The 27,319-nt window shown below is 36.9% G+C and overlaps 2 protein-coding genes across 4 annotated transcripts; both read left to right on the top strand.

Annotated features, from left to right (window-relative positions):
* Window positions 1-7,071: 7,071 nt before the first annotated feature.
* On the top strand, window positions 7,072-11,267 carry or129-1 (odorant receptor, family H, subfamily 129, member 1). The gene is made up of 2 exons (XM_038303461.1): window positions 7,072-8,122; window positions 8,236-11,267. The coding sequence occupies exon 2, from the start codon at window positions 8,260-8,262 to the stop codon at window positions 9,193-9,195; it is 936 nt and encodes a 311-aa protein (XP_038159389.1). The 5' UTR covers window positions 7,072-8,122; window positions 8,236-8,259; the 3' UTR covers window positions 9,196-11,267.
* Window positions 11,268-12,590: 1,323 nt separating this feature from the next.
* p4ha3 (prolyl 4-hydroxylase, alpha polypeptide III) lies at window positions 12,591-26,087 on the top strand. 3 transcript variants are annotated; one of them, XM_038303460.1, is made up of 13 exons: window positions 12,601-12,908; window positions 15,047-15,201; window positions 15,310-15,533; window positions 18,218-18,367; window positions 18,449-18,500; window positions 19,351-19,508; window positions 20,120-20,299; window positions 22,988-23,052; window positions 23,134-23,293; window positions 24,105-24,167; window positions 24,433-24,501; window positions 25,340-25,436; window positions 25,904-26,087. In XM_038303460.1, exons 1-13 carry the CDS (start codon window positions 12,727-12,729, stop codon window positions 25,972-25,974), a joined length of 1,626 nt encoding a protein of 541 aa, XP_038159388.1. In that variant the 5' UTR covers window positions 12,601-12,726; the 3' UTR covers window positions 25,975-26,087. The 3 variants fall into 3 exon arrangements, 1 of the variants encoding a protein (XP_038159388.1); XR_005282331.1 differs by lacking the exons at window positions 25,340-25,436; window positions 25,904-26,087 and having other exon boundaries at window positions 12,591-12,908; window positions 20,120-20,297; XR_005282330.1 differs by lacking the exons at window positions 25,340-25,436; window positions 25,904-26,087 and having other exon boundaries at window positions 12,591-12,908; window positions 20,120-20,303.
* Window positions 26,088-27,319: the final 1,232 nt, after the last annotated feature.

Below are 27,319 nucleotides of genomic sequence, written 5' to 3'. Positions count from 1 at the left end.
CAGTGGCCCTTGAGGAAGGACATTGCCTTCCCCTGTTCTATTTCATACGCATATTTGAGATCTTCCACACAGGCCTTGTATATAGAAGGCCAAAACAGAACCACAATAGGCTGCCTGACTGGCTTAGGTTCAGTTGCAAATCGGTTTGGTATGTAGCTCAGGGCTAATGCCCCATTTCGACCTCAGCAAGCTGATTCATGCTGAGGACTCAGGTATCGATGAAAATTTTCAGGCAAATATGGTTCTCACAATTCTGGTTAAGACATTTTTAAAGTATGACTTATTGCATTGTAACTATGGGGCAACCAATAGTGCTATTTAGGGCTTACGTCCATCCATGACCATCCATTCGTATATGCATTCAGTTAACCAAGCTGTAAGTGTGCTAGAAAGTGCATAATTCAGGGAGCTATTTTATAATTCAAATTAAGAAACCAGTTTGATCAGGAGTGACTAGCTGCAATGTGGATAAAAAAAAGTCTTTGCAGATTCCCCACCTTGCTCAGCCAAGTCTGGATCTTAAATTGAACTGGAATGAGAATGGATCACCTTTATTACATTTTTAGACCCTATTAGTATGCATGTCCATCCTGCGTTCTGCAAAGGTGTTGCTGAACCATGCAAATTTCACTTTTTTCTATATCAACTTGAAAATATCAGGATTTGTTTACCTTTTTTTCTGGGTCATTTAATATTTAACCAGGAACCATTTTGCTTTGAGAAGGAATAACTCTGGCTTATGGCCAAAAAATAGGTCAGCTAGAGAGTTTGCTTTGGAAAGAGTTCAGCTCAACCCTTGTCCAACCTTTTTACTGACGCAGAATTTACGTAAAGAGCTGACGAAACCCAGCAAGCTGCTCTCTACACACTCTGCTTGTTTGCTGAACAGATTAAACTTACGGTTGCAACAATTGATGCAGACATTCTTGTTAATAATTGGCCTAATCTCAATTAAAATCCACTCTTAAACTGTGGTGTATACAAAAACTGGTTTTAAATTCTATAGTTTGGACCTTTCTTTGCTGATTGAATCATCTGTTTTCAAACCTGGAACCCTGAGCAGCGATCTCTGACCTCAGTATTGTTGTGAAAGTTGGTGAGACTGGAAAATTGTCAAAATAGATAAACCAGGGCATAAAATGTACCACCTGTTTTTGTCAGACCTACGTTTTTCAAAATGTTTTTACCTTTTCCCCTTTAATCCAGAGATGCCCTGGTATAAGATTAGGACCTAATGTCCCGATCACAGCCTTTATGGAACAGATAAGATTAGATGTGTTATGTTAAAATAAAGTTTATTCAGACTACAGCTCTCAGAGAGATCCATGGAAGGTTATTTGATGCTTGAAGCTCTGACAGCATTAGAGAAAAAAGAGGCAACATTTCAAATTTTTATATTATGTAAAATCCAATTATATTTTTCAAGTTTTTATTCTATAAAAATGAATACTTTATTGCAAAAGCAAGAGTATAGAAAAACAACAAATCACACCTTAGAGTCTCCTCCATCAGTCTAAACTCCATCTTAGCATTTTCTCATGAAACAATGTTGGGAGAAAACTGATAACTGAAACACAGGCTGAAAAAAGGAAACAAGTAGCAATAACAAAAAGTGCTGAAGGGGGGAAAACCCAGAGAAGGAAGCTGCATATTGACAACCATGATTCTAAAGAAACTTTAAAAAAGCATCAATCTAAATTTGCCTATCCAGGTTTACAAGCATCTTTATTGGGAATTTTGACCAGTCTTCCAAAGCCCTGTTTACACAGCAATATTTCAAAATTGTTTCATGGAGGAATAATGATGAGTACTATACCAAGAACACCTTCCCTACTGGGAAGCATGGGGGTGGTAGCTTCATGCTTTGGGGATGTTTTTCTGCACATGGGACAGGATTACTGCACTGGAGAAGATGACCGGGGCCATGCGTTGTGAGATTTTGGGGAATAACTCCCTTCCCTCCGTTAGAGCACTGAAGATGGGTGGAGGCTGGGTCTTCCAACATGAAAATGACAGGAAGCACACAGCCAGGATAACCAAGGAGGGGCTCAGTAAGAAGAATATCAACCAGTCTCCAGACCTAAATCTACACATTAAAACCCTATAGAGAATCTTTGGTGGGAGCTCAAACTCCATGTTTTTCAGAAACCTGACTAATCTAGAGACGATCTGTGTGGAGGAGTGGGCCAAAATTCCTCCTGCAAACCTGGTTTGTGCAAACCTGGTGAAAAACTACATGAAACATTTTACCTCTGTAATTGCAAACAAAGGGTACCAAATATTAACATTGATTTTCTCAGGTGTTCAAATACTTATTTGCAGCTGCATCATACAAATAAGTAAAAAGAATTATATACTGTGATTTCTGGATTTTCTTTTTTAACATTATGTCTCTCACAGTGGACATGCCCCTATGATGACAATTTCAGACCCCTCCATTATTTCTAAATGTGAGAATTTGCAAAAGAGCAAGGTGTTCAAGTTCTTATTTTTGTCACTGTATCTGTAAGACACTAATTAGTATTTCATATTCTGATTCGGATATTGATTTATGATAATAATGTTGTTTTTGCCTATATGAAATTTATTTTGAATCACAGAACTATCCATAAAACTAAAAAAAAATCCAAACCTACAAACCTACAAAACCGACCTTCCCTCACAAAAATGTCAACAATGCAGCATTGTAACTACACTGCTACACACACACACCCTAAATATGCCTTGAAGAGCTGAACATAACCAGCACCAACAAGGCACTAGGCAGTGCTTTGGTGTTTACACAGACCTCAGAAAAATAGAGCAGTGTGATCCAGTTCCTGCTGCTCATCAACTGGACAGACCAGATACTGATAACACCTTGGTAGTATGAAAAAAATGAAACAAGGTGGCATAGCACAATGGAAATGAACAACTGATAGTTAAAACACCTAAAAAAAAATATGTTGTTTGGAAATTGTTCTTAATGCCAGCAGAACTACAAAGCTCTGATTATTATCAATAAAAAATGCTAACTATAAGTATTACTCTACTGTATTTTGATCATTCATGATTTTTTGAAACATTTGTAGGATTCTGTTGTTTTTTATGCAGACTAAAATGATCCCAATCAACAAAGTTGTAGATTAATTTAATGCTATTAAAGTCTAGAAATTTTCAATTATTTTCAAAACTCCAACTAGACAGATTTTTGTGCTCCTCATCTCTTTTGGGGCTCCCCTCAGTGCAGGAAAACCGAAGTAGAAAAACGATAATTTGACCTGCAAAATGACCCAAGTTTCAGGTTTTTACAGTGTTAATCTTGAAACAATAGCTGAACAAAGTCAAAAGATTACGTATTCCAAAAAAAAAATCTCTGTAAGGAGATAACTTAATGAAAAGCTTTGGAGGCCATCATCTGTTAGCGAAATGGGAACTTTTGTCAGCAGCGAACTGAACACTGAAATCCCTCCTGATGAGCGAGGAAATGGAAAGCAGGTTAAAATCGGTGATTTGTTTCCCGTATTTTTTTTTTCTAAACATATTTACTCATATTTGTTATATGTTGTTGGATCTCTATCCTAAATAGCTCATTTAATTTAAGAAATTAGAGTATCATTCAACAGTATTTTTTTCCTTAATTTAAATCCCTAAAGGAAACAAAATATATACAATAAATACACACAAACTGATTTTTTTAAGCCTCTTTTCTCTTCAAACTTATGATTGACTGCTAAAAGCCCATTGGAAACTAGAATATATATCAGAACAAGAAAAACAAACATTTAATACAGAATTGTGGCCTTAATAAAAATTAAGTCTGCTTTTAAGCTAACAAACAAATTTTCTTGTTTCATTTGCTATATTATCATTTTTAATAAGTACATAAAGAATATTAAGTTTTTTTCCCCATGCCTGTACTAAATGCACCTATTCCACTGCAGTTTTCCATGACAGTTTCAATTGTCTATATTACCCACTAAGGCAGGGCTAGGATACTGCAAGGTTTTGATTAGTCTCTACTTTAAATCACCCAGCTATTGATTGAGATGTGAAGGGAAAGGGTCACGTAATAAGACAGGTATGGGAGAATTATCCTGCCATAATGCAAGAGCACATAATTTCAATTTGAGAAAAGAATTTCATCTTCTTTCACTCAAACCTTATAATGTTCACACTCAAAACATGCGCTCTCTCTCAAATATTTTCTCTTCTCTCTCAAATCTTTGTTTCTTCTCTCAGATGTAATGCTTCTTGCAGATATTTTCTCCTCTCGCTTGCCTCCTTCTCTTCGCGCACAAACCGCGCTCTGCTCGAGTCTCAGATACACTCGCAAACCCGTAGGCTCTGCTGGCGGATTTTTTTTGCTCTCTCTCAGATTGGATCGGATCGTCGCCTAGCAACCTTTCCAGCCAATAGAACGACAGCCTCAGAAAGGGTGCGCTTGTCTAACTCTACTGTGTGCGCCTGTGATAAACCTTACCGACAATAAAATGGCAGAGCCTACGGGTTTGCGAGCGTAACTGAGACTCGAGCAGAGCGCGGTTTGTGCGCGAAGAGAAGGAGGCAAGTGAGAGGAGAAAATATCTGTGCAAGAAGCATTAAATCTGAGAGAAGAAACAAAGATTTGAGAGAGAAGAGAAAATATTTGAGAGAGTGTGCATGTTTTGAGTGTGAGCATTATAAGTTTTGAGTGCAAGAAGATGAAATTCTTTTCTGAAATTGAAATTATGTGCTCTTGCATTATGGCAGGATAATTCTCCCATTGACAGGGGTCTTCATCCTTCGTCAAGACCAGCTGTCCTGCATGTTTTCTCTTCCCCTTCAGGTCATTAATATTTTCGCAGCAGATAGTATTTATGCCCAGTTCAAAGCACTTTGCTCCAGAAAATGATCTGGATCATCCAGGATTGTTCTGGCCAGTTTGGCTGACCTCAGATCAGTTCAAGGAATTTAAGGTGACACCAGCACTTTTTTTTCTTTATTTTTTGCTGAAAATGGCAGCAGAATTTAATATTCTATACAGGCTCAATAAAGCTAAATTAAATCATAGCTACAGAATTGACATCAAGGTAAAACTTACCTCACAGCCTAAAGAGTACCTAAACTCAAGGGCGTAGGTTTGATTTGAACTTTGGTAGGGACACTATTGGTCTGGTGTCATTGGTGCTATGCAATATGCATGCCCTTTTTTATGCTCGATGTGAGCATCCGTACTGATAAGAGGAATTCATTGTTAAAAGAGAAAAGCAACATTTTGCTCCATTAATAAAAATGTTATAAGCTCTACACTCATTAGATGCTGTTTATCAATGGGATATTAGATTTTTTATTTTTTTTTACTCAAAGCTGAATCCCTTCTTAAAAGCAGTTCATCTGAGGTTCTTCTGTTATGGTGGTTTAGCTCACAATCTGAACTGGGAATCGGATGCAGAACAGGTCTTTGTTGTCTTTATCTCTCAGCTCCCACTCCACAACACATTTGATAGAAGGATACTCGCTCTTTACTGGTAATGAAGCAAAATTGTAAAAATAAAAATAAAAACAGTAATATCAACTAAATTTCAGTAAAAAGGAAACCCTCACATTTTCTTTTTTAGTTGGCTGTGGCTAAGAATCAGAAATGTTGATGGCTTACAGCCTTTATTTGCCCATTTTTCCAGCAGTCTTCAGAACTCCTGGCTGACTCAGAAAATTTCGTTTTATAAAAGAAAAAAAAAAGGTTTTTGTTTTTTAGTATACATGATATTCATTTTTTTTTATTGGGACTAGTTTTGTAGCCTAATATTAATTGTTGTAACCGCTGCATTCTAGTGTGAATAAATTTTCAATGTTGTGCTCCAAGCACACGCGGACTAGTAAACAGCCAATCAGAGAGAGAGAAGGCGGAACTTAAGGCAGAACAACCAATGAGAGTTGAGTTAAACATGCGCAGCACAGTTCCATGCGCTGCTTCATGAAAGGGACAGGAGAGAGCAGGCAGAGGAGCTGCGAGAGGAAAAGAAGCCACTGCTGCAACAACAACTACTGCTGTAAATTATAAACATGTTGCTCACATAAAATTATTGGTAGGGACAATTATGTCGGTTCAAAATTTTGGTAGGGACATGTCCCTATGGTCCCTATGCAAACCTACGCCCATGCCTAAACTCCAAATCAACCTTTTTCAATGCAAATTGTATAAATTGGACCTTAAAGGTGCTATATGTCACAGCCTGTGTTCACTAATTAAAACTGCAAGAAATCACCTCTGCCTCTGCATTTGGGTCCTCTAATCTCAACCAAACCCTGACACTATGTTCATGTTTATTTGCAAAATTTTAATACTTCAGTGTAATTCTTTATCGTTATGTAATATTTAGCGTAAAACTCTCTTAGTTCTGCACTCTATGGATTAAAACCTTGCTACTGCAGTGGAATTTTCCTGCTGATTACCTCAACCAAGGAGGCTGTGTTTTTAGGAGAGTTTGTGTGTTTCTCTGTCTGCATACAGGATAACTTGATCTTAACAAAACATTTTACCAAAAGTGAATCTTGGTCTGAGGAACAATTTGTTAAAATTTTGTTATGATCCAGATCATGTGCGGGTGTTAGCTGTAGCTTTAAGTGACAATATGGGGCGAAAGTGTGCTGCTTCTACACTCTCAGGGTTTTTCTAGTTTAAAACAATTCTAGAGCCACTAACATGACAAAAACACTGTTTTACTTGGTAATTTTATTTCCATCATCTTGTGGACTTCCTGCCTTAACAGATTGGGGCTTTTTGGGAAGCAAATGGTAGACCAAAAAATATATCATTTAGGTCATAATCAGTGCTATCAGGATGCCTTTTAAAGACAGTACAGGAACTTGTGACCCTGTTCCAAAAGTGTTCACTCAGCTGAAACAGCATTTCATCACAATCAATATGATGACTCCCCTTGCTGCTGGGAGAGGCCCAGCTGCTCAAACACTTCCTAAAGGGATAACTGATTGTCCAGTCAGTGAAACTTTGCCACCTCTTCAGCTTGCCTCATTTTCCGTGACGTTCTCCATCAGAGGTTCATGTACTGTTGACTTTGATCAAGCCATAATAACATCGGTAGGTTTAAACATATAGCTGAAGATAGCAATGTTATAATCTTGAAGGAAAAACTGTTGCCATTTTCTGAAAAATTGATAAATTCATATGTAATGTGTATATTTTAGGGGAATCGAGTAATGCTTGGATTTTCTCTTAATATGTATTTATCTTTTGGATCATTTATGATTTTAAATGCGTGAAAAAAGTCTTTTGAAATGTCTTCTTGCTTTATTTTCTATATTTCCACAAAACTCTAATCAATAGTCTTTGGGTCAAACTCATTTTAGAAGTGATGTATTATTTTCCATGTGCTGCTGTAGGACTGTTTCCTTGGAGAAGATCTGAGATTGAAACCCTGGCATGGTGTCTTTTTTCGTCTGAGTACTCCAACTTCCTGTGGATGTGAGGTTGATCAGTCTATCTAAGTTGGATTTAGATGTATTTTTCTGTCCTGTGTGTCACCCTACATTGAACTGGTAACCTGTACAGGTCTAACTCCCTCTCGCCTAGAGACTGCTGAAAGTAGGTATTGGCTGCCTGGTGGACAATAAAATATAAAAGCAAAGAAAATTGATTATTTTGTTTTTCCTTTAATGTCATATTTCATATTAAACACATTAAAACGTCTTAATGCTTGTGGTTGAAATGTGACAAATTAAATTTTATAAAGCTTAAAGGCTATATGTGCTTTTTTGGCATAATGCATTTTGGCTAAAATCCCTTTCAGAACGTCACACATGTCCTTTTAACCGAGACTATTAACAGAGAACATGAGAAGGTCCTTTTTGTTTAGTTCTATTATCTGGAAAGTTTCACTTTTATAAAATGCTTTATGAACCTTTGTTGTTTGCCTTCCTCCCCTCTGAAATCTGTCGTTAATGAGAATCATATGACTTGACGCTGACGATGGCGCTGCGTCTCTGGAGAAACAAGGTGCAGCTTTACATTCTGGAATGTGACCAGAATATATCATTTAAGGAGGAGATTCTTCCTGAAACCTTTCTCACCAAAGCGATGACGAAAAGTAGAGAAATTAGTAGAAAAAAAATGAACTCCTCTGGCTGATTAGGGCATTGTTAGGTGAGTAAAGTTGAGTGTATATGAAAATGTTGAGCAGACATAGATTGTTTTCTGGTTTCTTTCACTGTTTTTTTTTTTTAAATTGAAATTTCAAATGTTTTTTTCTTGAACAGGCATGCTCTATTCACAGCTGCAAAATGCAGAATCTGACTGAGCTTTCTCCCAATGCAACTTCTCCAAAAAGCTTCTCTGTGATTATAAAGGTCTGTGTGGTGATCCCATTTTTCTGCATCTTTCTGTGCTGCATCGCTGTCATGCTACAGATCTTTGCCTCTCAGAGGCAGTTTTTGGACATTTCACGTTACATCCTGTTTGCACACATGTTGATCAATGACACCCTGCAGATCCTGTCCTCTGTGCTGCTCTTCCTCTTTGTGATGGGTCAGGTGAAGTTTCCCCTCCTGTTCTGTGTCCCTCTGCTCTTTGTGTCCACCGGTACCTTTCAAAACACCACCCTGATCCTGGCGGCCATGTCTCTGGAGCGTTACGTTGCCATTTTCTACCCCCTGCACCGCCCGGCCTCCTGGCGTTCTGACCGTATTTGGATTATTATTTTGCCTCTGTGGTTCATCAGCTTCTTATTCCCCATCATCGAGTTTTTTATCGAGAAACACAATCCAGCTTTAGATATCTTGTCTTCCAACATGCTTTGCAAAGCTACTGTTATCAACTCATCCCCGATCCAGGGACTGTACCGGCTTGCCGTGAATGTGCTTTTCTTCACAGTGGTTGGTGTTATCATCCTCTTCACCTACGTGAGGATTTTGCTGGAAACCAGGAAACTGAGGCAGGACAGAGCATCAGTAAGCAAAGCCATGCACACTGTGTTACTGCATGGCTTCCAGCTGCTCCTATGCATGTTGGCTTTTACCAGTCCCATTTCTGAAACTCTTGTGCTGCACAAAAAATGGCCGGCTGAGGATGTAGCCTTTTTTAATTTCTTCTGCTTCATGTTGATGCCTCGCTTTCTCAGCCCACTTATTTATGGTTTCAGGGATCAGAGTCTGAGGAAGCACATTGGGAAAATGTTCCACTGCTACGCACATAAAAATGACACCCTTTTCAAATATTGATTTTGCCTTTAATAAAAATTGAACTGTCAGAGAAATAATATGTTTTATTTATGTGCAAACATAGTATGAGCAGGTCCTCAAGTATGAGTGCTGTCAAACAACTTTATTTGGAAAGATCAATCAAAAAAATAGGAATACTAAGAATGTTTAAATAATAGAGGATTTTATGTTCTGCTCTTGGGGGTTAGCAGGGTTTCCTAAGCACCTAACAGTAAAATACATTTCTTTTTTATAGGAAATAACTTATAACATACATGTCATAAAATGTCTGGCAAGATTTCAATCTGTTTTCCTGGCTTGCAAAAGGTACAGTTAAGATTTAATCAGCAAACTTGTTTTTGAGACGTTTTCTCCAAACTCGACTCCTATGTGATGCAGAAGCTGACTGATGAAGCTAAAGAAAAATAAAGAAATTAAAAGTCATGCATTGTTAAAAGTCAAAAGAACTGAAATAAATGATTTTGTTGTATGTTGTGATCTCACAGCATTGACATGTTTTCAACTCGAACATAGTTATATTGTCCAAACCTATTTGAGAATTGAAAATACAACCTTTTTTGATAAATAAGTAAACATATGTAATTCTATCATACCAAATACTAAAAATTCAAATTTCTGTTTCGTTATCAAATGATGCTTTAGTCCTATACCTGTTATAATGCTTTAAAATCAACAAGCCCTTGTTGTTTAGAAAACCTGAAGAATTGTGTGATTTTTCATAAATGATTCTCCATTTCTGTTCTCCTTCTCACTGTACACCAATTCATTTACTTTAGAAAATGTTTTTTTCCTTTGCATTGTTTCTATATTTGTTTTTGAGGAAAGCCCAATTTGTGCAGACAAGATCAACAATGTTTGCAGGTCAGTCTCTGTTAACCATAAACCAAACGGAGGCGGTGTATCTACGTAGACATTTCTCAATGGTAGATCTGTCTGTCCTCTCACCTTTTATCAGTCAACAAATGAGGGGCTGAAGGTGCAGAATTGTTTGTCAACTGTGTAAATCAGTTAGAGAACAGTAAATAAAAAGATTTTAAATCTATAATCTACTTAAAAGACTTACAACACATTTTGCAGCTTTCCTTAACAAATACAGTTCATTGCTTATAACAAACTAATACTTTCAAAGAACAAGAATTGGATTCTTAGTCTAAATTTAAGTGAATCCCATAATTCAGTCAGTAGATATACTTTGTGAAACTCGAAGGAATGAGAAGGTTATTCATTCCTTTGAATCAGGTGATGGACTTTAAGCACACAAAAGGCTCCAGGAAACCTGTCTCCCAGGACTATGGTTTGACCGCCAACCATAATTTGTAAATCTGTTGAATATTTGACTTCTGCAAAATGTGTATATTTTTCCAACAGTTTCTTGTATCAATCAAGCTTTTAGCTACTTCTTATGAATTTTCAATTGTCCTGACTTTTTATAGCAATTTGCAAAAGAATTCAGAGGTAGTAGTTTTCCATTATTCTATACACCTTGTGCAATTCACCCATACTACTACATAGCAGATAAAAAGCCACTCTTGATGACCCCCCAATGCATATCAGATGGTACATTGTTCCTTGTTTGGAAACCCAACCTTTACTCCAAATAAATCTACATCTCCTATCACAATAAAAGTTTTCCTTCATTATGCTTCCCTGAGGGGCTGCTGTACATTTCCATCCAGTTTTAAGCTTGCCAGCTGGTGCCTTTTTAATAGTCCTCTCAGTCCAGGTTGATTCTTCATGTTTTTTCAGGATTTTTGTAATGCATGGTTGTAAGGCAGCCAAACATTAAAGCAATGGCTGCAATTCTAAAGTCAAGGTGCAAGGGACTAGATTTATGTATGAATTTGAGCCTCTATGTAATGTGAATTAGAGTTAAAAATGTAAATCTTTTCAGTTCTTTTCTAAAAAAAAATAAAATAAAAATTTACAGCTGTATTTTGTACAGTCTATCATTTATAGCCCAAAATGAGTAAGAATTGAACTGTCAATTAGGTTGTAAAAACGTCAATGGACATTGATGTAAATATCATTTAATTCTGTCCTGTACATAACTGTTAAATGTTAAAACGATTAAGTAATTGCCTTGATACTGTTAAAGCTGTAGTCTTATGAGGTCCTTTACAGAAAAAGTAATATAATGTAAAATAAATATGGCATTAAAAATATATCAGACAGCAAATGCTCAATGGGAAGTGCATCATGTCCTAAATACATTGTTTCAGGCACTCAGCCATTCTTTTCTTTTTCAGATGTTTCTTATCAAATGTTCATTTTAAGTGTTATGATTAACCTCCTTGTATCTACTGCAGTATAAAAACACCAACTTGAAGTATCAACTTGACCTCTTTACTCAAGTAAAAGTGAAAAAGTATGTGCTCCAAAAACTACTTAAAGTATAAAAGTATAAAGTAACCTTTAAGAAAAAACAGCCAGATGTCACTATATAAATTGAAAGCCTAATTTTTTGACTATTTCGAAAAAATTCGTGGATAGGGTCATGGATGAGGGAGGTCTTGTTGGTACGATACGCTCTCGCCTGTGTCCGACCTTTCAGACATTTCAACATCTTTTTCTGAATCAAACATTGTAGCATGGCATAGACAATTCACGTTTACAGTTTGAAAAACACCTGCTTGCTTCTGATGAGTTCCTTTAGCTAACCAATGAGTGTTTGCGTTATATGACTCATCCAGTTACACTAGTTTTCACTAGTTTCCAATGATCTCCATTGGATGGCGCACATGGCATGAAATAAATATTTATAAACATTTAACCGAAGCCAAGAGTAATAAGTAACATTTGTTTTAAAAATTTAAGGAATAGAAAGTACAGATAATTGTGTGAAAATGTAATGAGCAGAAGTCAGAAGTATAGTACAGTAACAAATTATTTGTACTTCGTTACTTGACACCTCTGGAAAAGACAAACCTTTCTTTTTTTTTATTCAGCAGAGAAATATTGTAACAGCTACAAATTAAGTAAAGTTTTAAAGACAAATGTTACTTAGGGTGTATTAGTACACAAGTTTTTTCACAATGAACTTATCTGTTATGGCATGATGTAAATTTACTGATGCAAATCCCTAAATTAAAGACAATAGTGGAAAACATAATGGGAAAACACAAATTATGGCCCGTGACTTTGACCAGTCAAGTAAAAGGTGACAGACAGACATTCCTTCATTAAAAAGAATAAAAAAAAAAGAAAAGCTGGTGTCAGTTTTTTTACTTGTAATTTCACAATTTCACCAGTAGATGGCGCTGCTAGACAAATACTTGAGAGAATGCGTCCTTGCGTTTTAACTCAAAACTCATGCGCAATAAATTCACGATTTATAATAATAAGGTTTAAAAATCTTCAAATAAAGGCGTATAACTAATATGTATTTCTTATCAGAAAAATATTTTACATAAACTGCTTATTGAGGCTGCAGATGAGAACCCAGAGATCAAACTGTGGATCTTTAGACGGGAGCAGAAACGCTCAGATGAAGTGTGGAAGCAGCGCATCCGATGATAAACTAGGCTGCAGAGGATGAAGGCTGTTTTCTTTTTCTCCTGTTGTTTTTTGACCACGGCTCTGGCTTCCATCGCAGCTGGAGAAATATTTACGTCGCTCCAAAACGTGAGGCAAGCCATCCTGGTTGAAAGGAAACTGATCGGTTATCTGAGAACTTATATCGACAGCGAGTTGGAGAGACTGAGGGACATCAGGCGGTGAGTGATGGGGAAACTGGACATCAGACTGGGACATAATAACACATTTGAGATGGATGATGGAGGAGAGATCTCCATTTATTTCAAGTCATCTCAGTCATCCTAAAGTTTGAATTGTTATTAAATTATGATGTTGACCTAATAAAGCTTGGCCAGTGACCTCATCTTTGGATACAGAGTTATACAAGGGCTTAAGAAGAAGAACAAAAAACTTTCCTTATTCCCTTTTAAGGAAGTAATCTAGCTGTCTGGAAATCTGCTTTGCTCAAAATACCGACTGCTTTTCTGCTCACTGTCTGTCTAGACCCTGCAAATGATCTAGTGCTGCCTCATCTCTATTAGTGTCAGTTTTCTGGTTTGACATTTTGTTTCAATTTTTAATTCAGTGTATTTATATAGCGCTAATTCACAACACATGCCATCTCAAGGCACTTTACAGTTCACCAGAACATCAAATTGATTTAAAGTTTTCTAAAACCAGTTGATTGCATCTCACACTAAGCATGCTTGTAGCGATAGTGGAGAGGAAAAACTCCCTTTTAACAGGAAGAAACCTCCAGCAGAACCAGGCTCAGTGTGAGCGGCCATCTGCCGAGGCCGACTGGGGTTCAAGGAGGCAGAAGCAGAGATACAAAAAGCAGCACATCCAACCAGTCACGGTCAGAGAAACAGGACTAAACTGGAAAACAGGCCGATCTCCAACATCTATAAACAAAGGTGTTGAGGGCAGCCGCACAGCTGACGTTTCCCCTTAAGGATGGCGTCACAGCCAAACAGGAAGAGATGAGGCGAAGCTACTATGTAAAGGCAGAGAGAGCAGAACGTTAGAGATTAAAGTAAAAGATTCTACAGAGTGGAAGAATAGAGATAGAATGAAGCAAAATTATGAAATAAGATTCCTTATATCCTCCAGAAGTTGTAGCCTATAGCAGCATAAAGTTTGAAGATAAAGGTTTTTAATAATGATAAAATCATTATAATTCAAAGTAACAGCAACAGCTTCCAAAAGCCTTATTGAGCTTATCTTTTTCATTGAATTGCATGCCCCTTGTATAAATTCATATTAGTCTGTTACATTAAAACTCCCATTACTGCAATACCTCTAAAGACTCTATAAGTCTCCTAATTAATAAGTGAGCTCCTTGATACTTCAAAATTAAATACAGATGTTCGTTAAAGCCCTCTGAGGTTTGTGAAAGTGAACAGCATCAAACAGGTCATTAAAGCTACTGAGAAGTTTAAAGGAAGCTTTAAAATTCCACAGCTCAGGTGTGAAAATCTTCTGAAAGCTGCAACATTCTCTATCTCTTCTTTTACGGAAGAGTGGCACACAAAGAGTTCATGTTAAAAGAACGCGTTAAGAAGTCGAATTTAAAGCTTGAAACAAGCTGTGAACGAGACACAGCAAACATGTGACCGAACCTACATGCATGTAAAGAAACTAAAACTGAAAACTCTGAGCACAATAATCTAGACTAAAATGTGGCTGTGGCATCATAATGCTGTGGGGATACTTGTTAACATTTAGGGAATTTAAGTAAATCAGAGTTGAAGAAAATATGGAAGGAGTGAAAGAGTGACAATCCTGGAAGAAAAACGTGTAAAATGCTCCAAAAACGTTAGAGTGGGGTGGAGGTTCAGCCAGGGCGACAGCAGGGTGGTTTTAATTAAAACACATTCATCTGTCAAAATGCTCCAGCCTTAAATTGAATTAAGAATATTTAACAAGATTTAAAAATGTGCTTTTCCCAAATGGTATTCACACAGTTAGAACAACAGTCAATAAATACTTTAATTAATCCTTTATTATAGCAGAATCTAATTCTTTAGAAATGATCCTGTCGGGGAGGCAGGATACAAATCAAAGCCACACCTTTAATTGTTTTTTCAGTGTAAAATGTTTCTGAATCATGTATTATTTTATTTCTTTGTCACAATATGTTACATTCTTTTTGGTATATGAAGAAAAATGGCAATAAAAGTTGTTAAACCTTGTGTCTATAACCAGATATAATTAGAAAAAGTGTCTGGAAGGCACTGGTTATTGTCCATTTCCAGCATGTCCTGTGTTATACTCTCCAATCTAATGAAGACCATATGCCAGCACCTACTCTGACTCAATCTCATCTTTCACTCAGGTTTTATGCCAAAGTTTCTGACCTGCACGCAGAACTCTACAAAGGCCCTGCAGCTGCAACAGCAAACCCACTGGTTGCCTTCACCCTGGTCAAACGGCTACATTCAGAATGGCTGAACATCGTTTACAGCAATGAAGCTCAGGAAAACACTCAAAGTGGGCTCTCTTTTTCTACTTCCTGGTGACATCAGGCTGATATCTGAGGCTTATTCCTCCTCTGATCTCACACAAACAAACCTCACCCTTCACTACTCCTCTGTTTAGCCCTCAGGTCCAAATATGAGGAAGAGGAGGCCGACCTGCCCAAAGTCGAAGACCTTCGAGGGGCTGCAAGGGGGCTGATGAGGCTCCAGGATGTGTATTCTCTGCAAGTTTCAAGTCTTGTAAAGGGTCGTTTCCAAAGGGTTACCAATGGAGGTGTGATTGAAGTGTGCTCTCCTGCTGTGTCTGTCTCCCTCACTGGTGACGACTGCTTTCTGGTCGGAAAGGTGAACTTCTAACATTTCTTTTAATCATCACCCAGAAAAGATACATTTGTAATGGAATCTTTAGACCATACCTCACTGATATGTGTTCAGTCTTTACCTCTCAAACTCTGCAGAGAAAAGAAGCAAAAAGTCAAGTTTTGAAAAAAAAACTTAAATAATGAACACCTCATATTGATGTTTACTGAGCTTGATTTCACATTTCATCACATCATGATGACAAACTGTGTTCCTAGGAAATGTCAAAGCAGGTTGACTTTATAAAACAATGTGTACAATTTTAAACACAACAATGAACAGTAGTCAGCCCATCATCTGGAAATGGAAAGAGTATGGTACAGCTGTTAACCTATAGCACCACATGCATGTCTACCTAACTAGAAAGGCCAGGAAAGAAGAGTGTTAATAAAAGAAGCAATCGGTCTCCGCCAGTCACGTGACATTTGTTGCTAAGACGCCAATTTAGGTGGAAAAGGCGTAGTGTAAACAACCGCAGCATAGCTAAACGAAGGACTAAAGGCCTGTTTACATAGCAGCCTGTCCAAGACAAGTCATTACAGTTAACATAAGCCTGAAAACAGGGGCGGATTTAGGAAAATTGGTCTCCGCCAGTCACGTGACATTTGTTGCTAAGACGCCATTTTAGGTGGAAAAGGCATAGTGTACCGCGCCCGAGGTAAACAATTGACGTCACTTGGCGGAGACCGATGAGAGACATTCTGTATTTCTGGAGGAGCTACACAGATCACAACAGGTGGCAACCAGAATGAAAACTTATGAGACATCCTTAAAAGGGTTTATGCCCTTATAGAAGAGTAGCAATATAAAAGGCTGTTAAAAGTTTAATCTAAAGTTTTTTCACAAGTTATCTAAGCATGATTTTAAACAAGCCTGATATACTGAGCTGGATGATTCTTTACTTTCTTAGATCTCTAAGTCATTTGCAGCCATTCATGAATTTGCCAAAACTGCTGGTGGTGTATTTTGCTGTGAAATATGAGTAATGTTCAATTTCCAAATATTTAAACCTGTTAGAAACGGTTGATAAATCCGAGAAACTCCTTTCAAGTTTTTTATTGGCAAATAAAGAAAAAAAAACATTTTTTTTTATTTTTAATTTTTCCTCCTTTTCAGATTTATGAAATTACTTAAGGTTTATGGTAAAAACCTGACACAATTCTAAAAACCATAAAGGCCAAACATCAACAACTGTTATACGGAAAATTTGCAAAGCTACAGAATTGAAAATGATCATATAATTCTAATAGAAATGAACAAAAATGGGCCCTAAAGAAAAACTAAAAATGTATCTTATTTTCCTCAAAAAACACTTTGGAAAAAAAAATTATGGTGGTTATTCAACATCATTGTTTAATGGAAGCAAATTACTTCAAACCATATTTTGGCAAAATTGTCTTGGCAAACAAAAGAAACAACTGGTTTGACAAAATTGAAGAGAGAGTTATCTTAGATATTCTCCATGAATAACTCTCAGCATCCGGAAAAAAAGAATATATGGGTTTCTCCCAGCTGTAGACCTAATCTTCTCCTTCAAGAGAGCCTATAGCCTGTTCTACACATGGATTCCTTTTTTGTACAGTGTTGATGGTAACAACAGGGCACTGTGTGGGAGAGACATGCTCTGGTGTGGAAAATACATTATGTCATCCTTATGAGCAATGGACTCCGAGAGCATTCCCACATACTGAAACAGTGATTAATGGAAGCAGAGATCCTTTATTTGGAGGTTTTAAGTGAGGGTTTTAGAAATATTTCCAAAATGTCTTTTTGAAAACAGATCTGGTTTATTGTAACTGTATTTAAACATTTAAATCAGGGGCAATCACGCTTTAGCTTCACAACAGTTCTTATCTCATAAAAACTTTATTGGCTTCTAAACTGTAGAAAGTGATGCTGACAATTATACAGATATAAAATGAATATCTCTGTAGGTGTCATTAAAGTGAGAGTTGAAGTGGTTCTTTTTCTGACATAAAGTATGTTTTGGGATGTTCTGCATGTCAGATGATTATAATCACCTGATGACCGAGATGCTCTAACCTGTTATCTTTGTCCACGTTGAAGCTAACTGAGGAGTCACATGGGAATTATTGAAAACAGGCTGCACTCATAAGAATAAAGGATTTATTACAGGGAACCATTCGTTTCCTCTTAAATGTGCCTAGGCGATTCACCGTAGTAATAAATCAGTAATAGATTTGAATCATGTGTAGCATATTTTAACTGCCTGTTGATAGCTTTGTACATCTGCAAATGATCAGTAAAATCACTTTTGGAAGGCTCCACATCTGGGCCCTAATCATGTTTTGCCAACTTTCTTCTCGGAGCCCCAAACAGCTTTTTATTGTTAAAGATTTTCCCTCTGGTCTACTAAACAAGATCCATACAATGTAGAAATCAGGTTATTAGGTTAACCCTGCAGTCATGGTTTTTGACTGTAAGAGGAAATCTGAGAGCCAGCAGATAATATATAATTGAGGAGAGCATAAAAAAAGGCTGGGATTAAAACCAAGAACAGAAAAAGATAACATGGCTACTATTTTTTCCATTCCTTATATCAATTAAATGTTAGACACCTCTTCAAGTCAATATACGTTTATAAACATATTATAAAGGCACTATAGACAATTAACGACGACTCAGAATGAGAGTTTTATTGTGTACAGGTGGCCTATGAGCAGGAAGATTATTACCACTCAGTTCACTGGTTGGAGGAGTCGGTGCGTCTCTTCAGGGGAGAAGGAGGAAAGTGGAGCCCTGAGAATGAAGGGACTTTAGAGGACGCTCTGGATCACCTCGCATTTTCCCACTTTAAAGTAGAAGCAAAGAACAAATACAAAGTGGTCCAACATGGTTTATCTGATTAGACTGCCTTAAATCCCCTTTGCTTTATTCAGACAGGAAATGTCTCCTATGCTTTGAGTTTGTCCCATGAGTTACTGCATCATGGTAAGTCTCTCATCCCATTCCACATGCAGTTATGACATATAATTTTGTTAAAGAAGATAAAAGTGTCAGGGAAATTTTCAAATTTACTAATTAGGGAATTTATGAAGTGGAAGGAAAACAAAAATATCAAATTTTAAGTTTTCCACAAATAAGAAGATTGCTTTTAATTGAAAAATGATAAGCATCACTCAAGAGATTTTAATTTAAGTTTTAAGAAAAAATATGAATCTTTTCCAGCCCTCCTTATAATTATTTAGCTGCCTTTTGCATTTTGATGCTGACATTTTGAAGATTTTTGCTCCATTCCTTCAGATTGCTAAGTGTATGAAGGAGATCCTCTAGTGAGACCAGCAGTAAGCTTGGCCTTTATGTAAAGAACAAGGATGACTGATAATGATAAGGAAATATAGTAGAACTGTGTTTCTTTTGTGGAATCAGAGAAACTGGTTGGTTTATTTTAAATAAGTTGGATGTCTCTGAATATGGAAATCTGCTTGCAGCCTTGCCTAAAAGATATGAAGCTGTAATTTAACCAGACGTGTTTGTATTGTATTAAAGTACGTATACCACATATCCAACCCACATATTTGTATCTGTCAAAAAGTTAAGAAAACCGGGCCAATATCCTTCCAACTGTCAGTTAATGTGTGTGTGTTTTTTTCTGCATATTATACAAATAAAACACATGAACATCTGTAGTTATCATGTGGCCAAATCTGGGAAAGAAGTTTCCAGAAGTTGAAATGTTTTTGCAAACATCGTATCTGTCATATGATACAATTTCAAGATGTATTAATGCATTTTAATGATTCTTCTCTCTGTGACTCCTTGCATCTATTTATTTATTCAGATCCAATGAATGGACGGGTGTTGCAGAATGTTGAGAAATACGAGAAGCTGCTGGGTTCTGCTGGTGCATCAAGTGGGGGTAGTTTAAGAAGACCCAGCTCTACTTATTTAAGGACACAGGACACTTATGAGAGACTGTGTCTGACTCAAGGCTCCCAGGTTATTATGAAAATGTCTTCTTTAGATAATGTCTTGAAGTAACCTGAAACTCATCTTACAGAGTCATTGCAGAAATATCAGCTTTTTTGCCATTTTGAATCTGCAGCAATCTTTTGAATATGCAGCAAACCTTTGCAGAAAAATGTTGGAGGGATAAACAACAAACAGACATAAAAAAACAGGAGGAAGAAGATTTAAAAGAAATATATTTCCTGAATTTTGCATTCAGGAAACGAGATAAGAATCATGGATTCATGCACTGAATAGGGTGACTGAGGCACAGTTAACTTGTTACACAACATGAGATACAGCTGAGAACTGAGTCCCTCAAATATCAAGTATTATTTTGTCCAGTTTAGTTTGCAATTTATTTATTTCATCTTAAATTTATATAAAAGTATTTCCTGTTGTCATTAAAGCAGCTCCAGGTTTTGATTTTACATGTTATTGAATTACTCTTGCTTGTTCTTTTAAAAATGTCCCTACTGTATAACCTTTAAGATGTATCACTCTTGTGTTTTGCTGATTGTGCAGAGACTGATGATGAAATCTAAAGATTTTCCATGTTAAATCTTATTAATGGAATGCTGATGGTGGTTTTCCTCTCACAGCCAATGCATTTTGAAAATCCCAACCTGTTCTGTGACCACTTCACCAACAACAACAGCCCTGCTCTGCTGCTGCAGCCTGTGAGACGAGAGGTGCTGAGCCTGCAGCCTCATGTTGTTCTGTACCATGACTTCATCACAGGCGCCGAGGCGGAGGACATCAAACAGCTTGCCCAGTCTGGTGTAGGTGATGGTACATTCGTAGGTCAAGGTTTCAGATAAAAATCTGCATTTGACCTTTATTTGTGTGACCAGGAAGCTTTTAATTAAATCTGAAATAGTGAGGTTGAGTTCATTTGTTTTTTTATTGTTTGCACAGTTTATAACCAATAAATAGAGGAGTTTTGGCCGGAAATCCTTTATATATTTTAATTATTGACTTGTGGTTATTTTTAAAGCCTCTGATGTGAAAATAAACAGATTTTTTTATTTTTATGTTGTTTTTATACAGGTGCTGGTCATAAAATTAGAATATCATGAAAAAGTAGATTGATTTCAGTAATTCCATTTAAAAAGTGAAACTTGTATATTATATTCATACATTACATACAAACTCATATATTTCAGATGTTTATTTTGTTTAATTTTGATGATTACAAATGACAACAAATGAAAATCTCAAATTCATCATATCAGAAAATTAAAATATTGTGAAAAGGTTCAAAATTGATGGCCCCTGGTGCCACACTCTAATCAGCTAATTAACTCAAACCACCTGCAAAAGCCTTTAAATGGTCTTTCAGTCTAGTTCTATAGGCTACACAATCATGGGGAAGACTGCTGACTTGACAGTTGTCCAAAAGACGACCATCGACACCTTGCACAAGGAGGGCAAGACACAAAAGGTCATCGCTAAAGAGGCTGGCTGTTCACAGAGCTCAGTGTCCAAGCACATTAATAGAGAGGCGAAGGGAAGGAAAAGATGTGGTCGAAAAAAGTGTACAAGCAAGAGAGATAACCGCACCCTGGAGAGGATTGTGAAACAAAACCCATTCAAAAATGTGGGGGAGATTCACAAAGAGTGGACTGCAGCTGGAGTGAGTGCTTCAAGAACCACCACACACAGACGTATGAAAGACATGGGTTTCTGCTGTCGCATTCCTTGTGTCAAGCCACTCTTGAACCACAGACAGCGTCAGAAGCGTCTTGCCTGGGCTAAAGAGAAACAGGACTGGACTGCTGGTGAGTGGTCCAAAGTCATGTTCTCTGATGAAAGTAAATTTTGCATTTCCTTTGGAAATCAAGGTCCCAGAGTCTGGAGGAAAAGAAGAGAGGCACTTCATCCACGTTGCTTGAAGTCCAGTGTAAAGTTTCCACAGTCAGTGATGGTTTGGGGTGCCATGTCATCTGCTGGTGTTGGTCCATTGTGTTTTCTGAGGTCCAGGGTCAACGCAGCCACATACCAGGAAGTTTTAGAGCACTTCATGCTTCCTGCAGCTGACCAACTTTTTGGAGATGCAGATTTCATTTTCCAACAGGACTTGGCACCTGCACACAGTGCCAAAGCTACCAGTACCTGGTTGAAGGACCATGGTATCCCTGTTCTTAATTGGCCGCCAGCAAACTCTCCTGACCTTAACCCCATAGAAAATCTATGGGGTATTGTGAAGAAGAAGATGCAATACACCAGACCCAACAATTCAGAAGAGCTAAAAGCCACTATTAGAGCAACCTGGGCTATCATAACACCTGAGCAGTGCCACAGACTGATCGACTCCATGCCACGCCGCATTGCTGCAGTAATACAGGCCAAAGGAGGCCCAACTAAATACTGAGTGTTGTACATGCTCATACTTTTCATGTTCATACTTTTCAGTTGGCCAACATTTCTATAAATCCTTTGTTTTTATTGGTCTTCAGTAATATTCTAATTTTCTGATATGATGAATTTGAGATTTTCATTTGTTGTCATTTGTAATCATCAAAATTAAACAAAATAAACATCTGAAATATATGAGTTTGTATGTAATGTATGAATATAATATACAAGTTTCACTTTTTAAATGGAATTACTGAAATCAATCTACTTTTTCATGATATTCTAATTTTATGACCAGCACCTGTATAATTATTTGGCTTCATTCTCCATGCTCTTTATCTGATTAATTTGTTTGGGGTTTTTAATTTGAATTACATAATTTTTGCCTCTCACATGTTTGAAAATTTTAAAAGACCCAAAGGAGAAACTGGTATTCCCCTCCCTAAAGCAGTAGAGTTTTAGCCGTATTACTCCAGTAAAGCAAAGAATCTGAGTTTTGCCAGAAAACAGTGTGAGCCTCATGCAAAGATGACATTTCACAGAAACGTTGCTCCAAACTTACAGCCTGTTGACTCATTTTCCTCAGGAATCATTTGATGGGTTTACTTGAATGATGCTCTTTTATCCGCTGAGGTTTTGGCCTCTTGGAGTTTTCCATTCTTTGCATACAGTAGATGGAGAGCTGTTTTCATGTCATCATTACGTCAGCTTATAAGCTGATTGAAAACAGGCCTGTGACACTGAGCTCCATGGTTTTTACTTTCCTGGTGTCCTAAATGCAACATTAAACATCTGTTTTAGTCGCTCTTTCATTAAAGCTTATGTAGTTCCTTAACATTATGAGAAAGTTTTATTGAAAGTGGACTGCCTTTGAATTTAGGGAATTTTAAAATGCTAAATTCAGTTTGTTGGATGTAAGGCTGCTATTAGACATTGGAGAACAGATTAAGTAGAAGGCAAAGCGACTGCCAAGAAGTTTCTGTGGTTTAAAGAAACAGAAACTCAGCCCAAAGATATGTGCAATGACAGAGTTTGTGGTAAATTTTTAACAACTTGAGCAATAAAGAACAAGCAAAACCTATAATCATGTATTTTCTATCTCTCCCAACAAGTTGAAGAGATCTGTGGTGGCAAGTGGGAAGAAGCAGGAAACAGCAGATTATCGAATCAGCAAGAGGTACAAAACTATTAATGCTGCTGTTGGTGTGTGCATTGGACATAGAGAGCAATGAACTGAATAGATGTGTCTGATTTTTAGCGCGTGGCTGAAGGGCTCAGAGGGCTCCATCGTTGGAAGGTTGGACCAAAGGATTTCTGTGCTAACAGGTTTAAATGTGAAGCATCCATATGGCGAGTTCCTCCAGGTGGTGAATTATGGAATCGGTGGCCACTATGAACCTCATTTTGACCACGCTACAGTAAGACGATAATGTGTTATACTGACTGGTAAAGATATTCATACACCTTACATTTGACCACATTTGTTGCATTACATCTGCAAACCTTAATTTATTTGAAATTAGATTTGATAAATCAACACAAAATAGTACGTAGTTGTGGAGTGTGAATTGTAATTCTTTAATCCTTTACTAATCAAAATCTGAAAACTAATATATTTGTATTTGTCCCCTTTTCTTTTATACGACTATCTTGGCCAAAGTTAAACCTGCATTAGAAGTCTTAATCGTTACCATTTCTTGGTATGATAGCTGAAGTGTGGTCAGATTCTATGGAGGGTTTTCATGTGCATGAAGTTTGGAGTCTTGCCAAAGATTTTTAATTGACCATGTGTCCTTCTACAAACTTCAAGGTTTCTCCATAACTTTCTCCCTGAACTGCCTGAGGTGTTCCTTAAACCTCATGATGCTTTTGTTCACTACTGTTGTATAAAGCATTTAGGAGAACAGCTTTATCTATACTAAAGGAAATATACACAAGTTTTCACTAAAACTTATCTTACTAACAAGGTTTTTTACTGATTTTTATTCTGAGGTCTCAGAGTAAAAAGTGAGTAATTACACAGGAATCCACATATTTCAGATTTTCATCTGGCAAACGTTTTTAGAAATATAATTTTACCCACTTCACAAGATTGTCTTTTTTGCTATATGACTTGACATCCCAATAATCTACATTTGTGATTTTAGCATAATAAAATGTAATAAGGTTTAAAGGGTATGTTCATTTTTCATGATTTCAATTGGTTTTTATATTTCTTTTACAATACAGTCGCCCACCAGTCCTGTTTTCAAGCTGAAAACTGGGAATCGTGTGGCAACCTTCATGATTTATGTGAGTGAAATTGACTTTTTCTCTATCAGATCAGATTCCTGTTGGTTTTTATGTGGTATCAAGTTGATCCACGCTGCTCTCAGGAGCTTTTTTATCTCTTGATCCTGTGCAGCTAGTCTCTTTTAATTAGTTTCTTTTTTATGAGGATAAACTGAGTTAAAAGAGGAATAATTTTTTTCTAAATCAGTTCTATGGGAAAAAATGTACTTGCATAAGATACACACACAAATACAAGACACTGTCTAAAGGAATGTTTTTTCTACAGCTCAGCTCAGTTGAAGCTGGTGGGTCCACAGCCTTCATATACGCCAACTTCAGTGTTCCAGTAGTAGCGGTAAACAATTCCAATATCTGAATATTCTTCTTAAACCTAAATGTTTCTTTTAATGCAACCTTGATTTATTTCCTTTTTTGTTCATTTTACCTAATCCGATAGTGGGAAATATAAATTGAGAGATTTTTTTACCCACAGTCCTGCTTTCAAACTTTATGTTTTTTTGTTGTTGTTTTCAACAAGCATTTAAGATAACAATTGCTTGAACACTTGACAGATTTACCGTAAGTTTCAAAGTATCTTTAATTTTACCAACATGTTTCTTTTTTGTTGAAATATCATTAGCGTTTTTTTTTTTCCCGAGTATGTAGTCCGTCTCATAATTAGTATTTACGTAGAAAGGTGTGAAGTTTTATATTTGTTTGAAGTATGACCCTTTAGCTGATTGGATATGTTGGGATTTTATGTAATTTGGAACAGAACAAGTAAAAGCAATCAGATTTTTGCCTTAAAAAAGTTAAATGAAATTATTTTGGTTATTTGCTTGCTTAACTTTCTCATGCATCTGTTAACCTTAAATATATAATACCTGTTTTATTTAGGCAGTACCAAATTACCTGGATAGAGCTTTCCAAAAACACACATTTTCAAACTGGGGAATGGTCTAACAGAAATATATACAGATTTAGAAAGAAAAGAAAACAGTAATAAACAAAAAATCGAAAGAAAAAGAAAGGAACAATAAGGAAAGGATGGAAACAGAGACAAAATACACCTCATATATATATTTATGTATGTATATGCCAAGAAAAATAAAGGGAACAATCAAGTAACATACGTATATAGCGTTAGTTGTTCATTTTAAAATATGTTTTTTATGTTATTTGAATATTCCCAGAAGTCTGCCCTATTCTGGTGGAACCTCCACAGAAATGGACAGGGGGATGAAGACACCTTGCATGCTGGTTGCCCAGTGCTTATTGGTGATAAATGGGGTCAGTATCTGTTTCCTCTTATTAGACTTTATTAAAAGCCACCAAAAAGGGATGTGCTTTCCTAAATATCAATCTTATTTTTTAATATATAACAGCTGGACTCCATTTGTGTTTCATTTTGAGTTTAGAGATATCGCCGCCTACAGTTCAGGCTCTAAGGGTTTATCTTAGGAAGTGAACATCTGCTGCTGTTTGGCTCAGAAAAAGAAATATGTTTTGCAGACTAATCAAACCAACAGATGCATCATAATAATCAGGAAGCAGCTGCAGAAGAAGTTGCTTTTTATCACAGCAATTTTAATGTGAAAGAAAGATGGAATGCAAGTTGTCTTTTATTGAAACTATTTTTGAATAGGTTACAAAAAACAAGGCAAGATCCTTTATCAATGCAGTTTCTGCCGATTAATAACAGTAATTGGATTTTTTGAGTCGTTTGACCACCATTTTGCTGTATTTTTGTGCTGTAGTAGCCAACAAATGGATCCACGAGTACGGCCAAGAATTTCAGCATCGCTGCAGCCTGAATCCTAAAGAGTGAAAGGGACAAACTGATCCTGTGAAAAAGAAGCCTTGACCACCGTCAGGCACATTGGCAAAGAGAGAAGAGGCAACAGCCAGAGTGTGTGTTTGGAATGGAGGGATAACTTGAATCTTTGAGGGAACCTGGGCACTCCTGCAGTGGACACTGAGGTGGAAAAGGAATGAGGTATTTGGAAATCAGCCTACGGAGGCCAAATATTTCCACTTGGCAATTCCTCGCAATGGAGAAATATTTACATTTAGATGGAAACGCTAGCAGAAGCTCATGCAGGATATTTGATCTGCAGAGGACTGTCAATTATTTCAGGGGGATCAGATTTAACAGCTGTTCATCCTAACTCTGGTAACAAAGCTAAGCCTTAGTTTAACGACTCACTCACCGGGATTTGTTTGTTTAGTTCTGCATGATAGAACAATGTTGCCATTCCTACTGTTTTTGACTCAGAATGATGTAGAAACCAAAAAAATAAACTGTTAATTCCACTTTTTAATTTGCCTCAGAAACTAATCGTTTTTGATTAAGAGTCTGGAGGATTCTGCATCTTTTTGAACTTACACACATCATCAAAATATTGTTTTAGACAGCTGTCAAAATACTTCACAGTACAGCTGATATAATTATGGAGAACTTTGAGTTTTGGTCAGTTATAAACAGCTATAAAACCCAACTCATAAGCATCAGACCCTTCTAAAGGAAAATGTTGTGGGAATCTCCCGCTGCGTGATGGGCTAAGATCTTAACTTAATACTTTTTCTTTCCCACAGGGACACGCATTTTTTTTTCCAGCTGAGGCAGTCTTTCCAGCCACAGACAGAAACACAGAACATATATGAATAGAGCATGTATTGGGTCTCTATTGCACATTCCTGTGCACACACGGAGACCAAGATATTCCCATAGAGCTGTTAGAGAGAAAGGTTGCTCTTTCTTGTTTCACTGTGGAACCTATCAACAAGTTTTTACGATTAAATATGCAATTCTGATGCATCAGATAATGTAAGTATTGAGTAAAAACTAATTCTGATTATAACGACAGCTCATATGTCCTTTTTTTTTTTTTTTGAATTAGACCTGCTGAAAGTTTATCCAGTCTGCAAACACATAATGAGAGAGTTTGGAAAATTAAAGTCACCGATGTAACCTTATTTTTTCCTTTTTCCTAAATGCAGCTCTCACTGTTACCACAGCAAACACAGAGGGACTCTCAATGGCTTTTCAAACTGCCTAAAACACATGAGTAGATGTTTGGCATTCTGCAAGAAACTGTCAAAAACAAACAGAAAAAAGCTGTTTAAAGTGAATTGGGGGGGGGGGAAATGGGGGATTTGTTGTTGCATTTAAC

This window comes from Cyprinodon tularosa, unplaced genomic scaffold (genome assembly GCF_016077235.1).
Source record: "Cyprinodon tularosa strain WSP-4 unplaced genomic scaffold, ASM1607723v1 ctg51, whole genome shotgun sequence".
Lineage (NCBI taxonomy): Eukaryota > Metazoa > Chordata > Actinopteri > Cyprinodontiformes > Cyprinodontidae > Cyprinodon > Cyprinodon tularosa.
Note: the sequence above shows the minus strand (reverse complement) of the source record. Positions and strands in the feature narration are given on the sequence as shown.

Bases quoted from the DNA above. Each gene is read 5' to 3' on its own strand.
- or129-1 (XM_038303461.1), top strand. From the start codon at position 8,260: ATGCAGAATCTGACTGAGCTTTCTCCCAATGCAACTTCTCCAAAAAGC.
- p4ha3 (XM_038303460.1), top strand. From the start codon at position 12,727: ATGAAGGCTGTTTTCTTTTTCTCCTGTTGTTTTTTGACCACGGCTCTG. The intron at 19,509-20,119 runs GTTATTATGAAA...TTCCTCTCACAG, and splicing joins GTCTGACTCAAGGCTCCCAG to CCAATGCATTTTGAAAATCC. The intron at 23,053-23,133 runs GTACAAAACTAT...TCTGATTTTTAG, and splicing joins GATTATCGAATCAGCAAGAG to CGCGTGGCTGAAGGGCTCAG.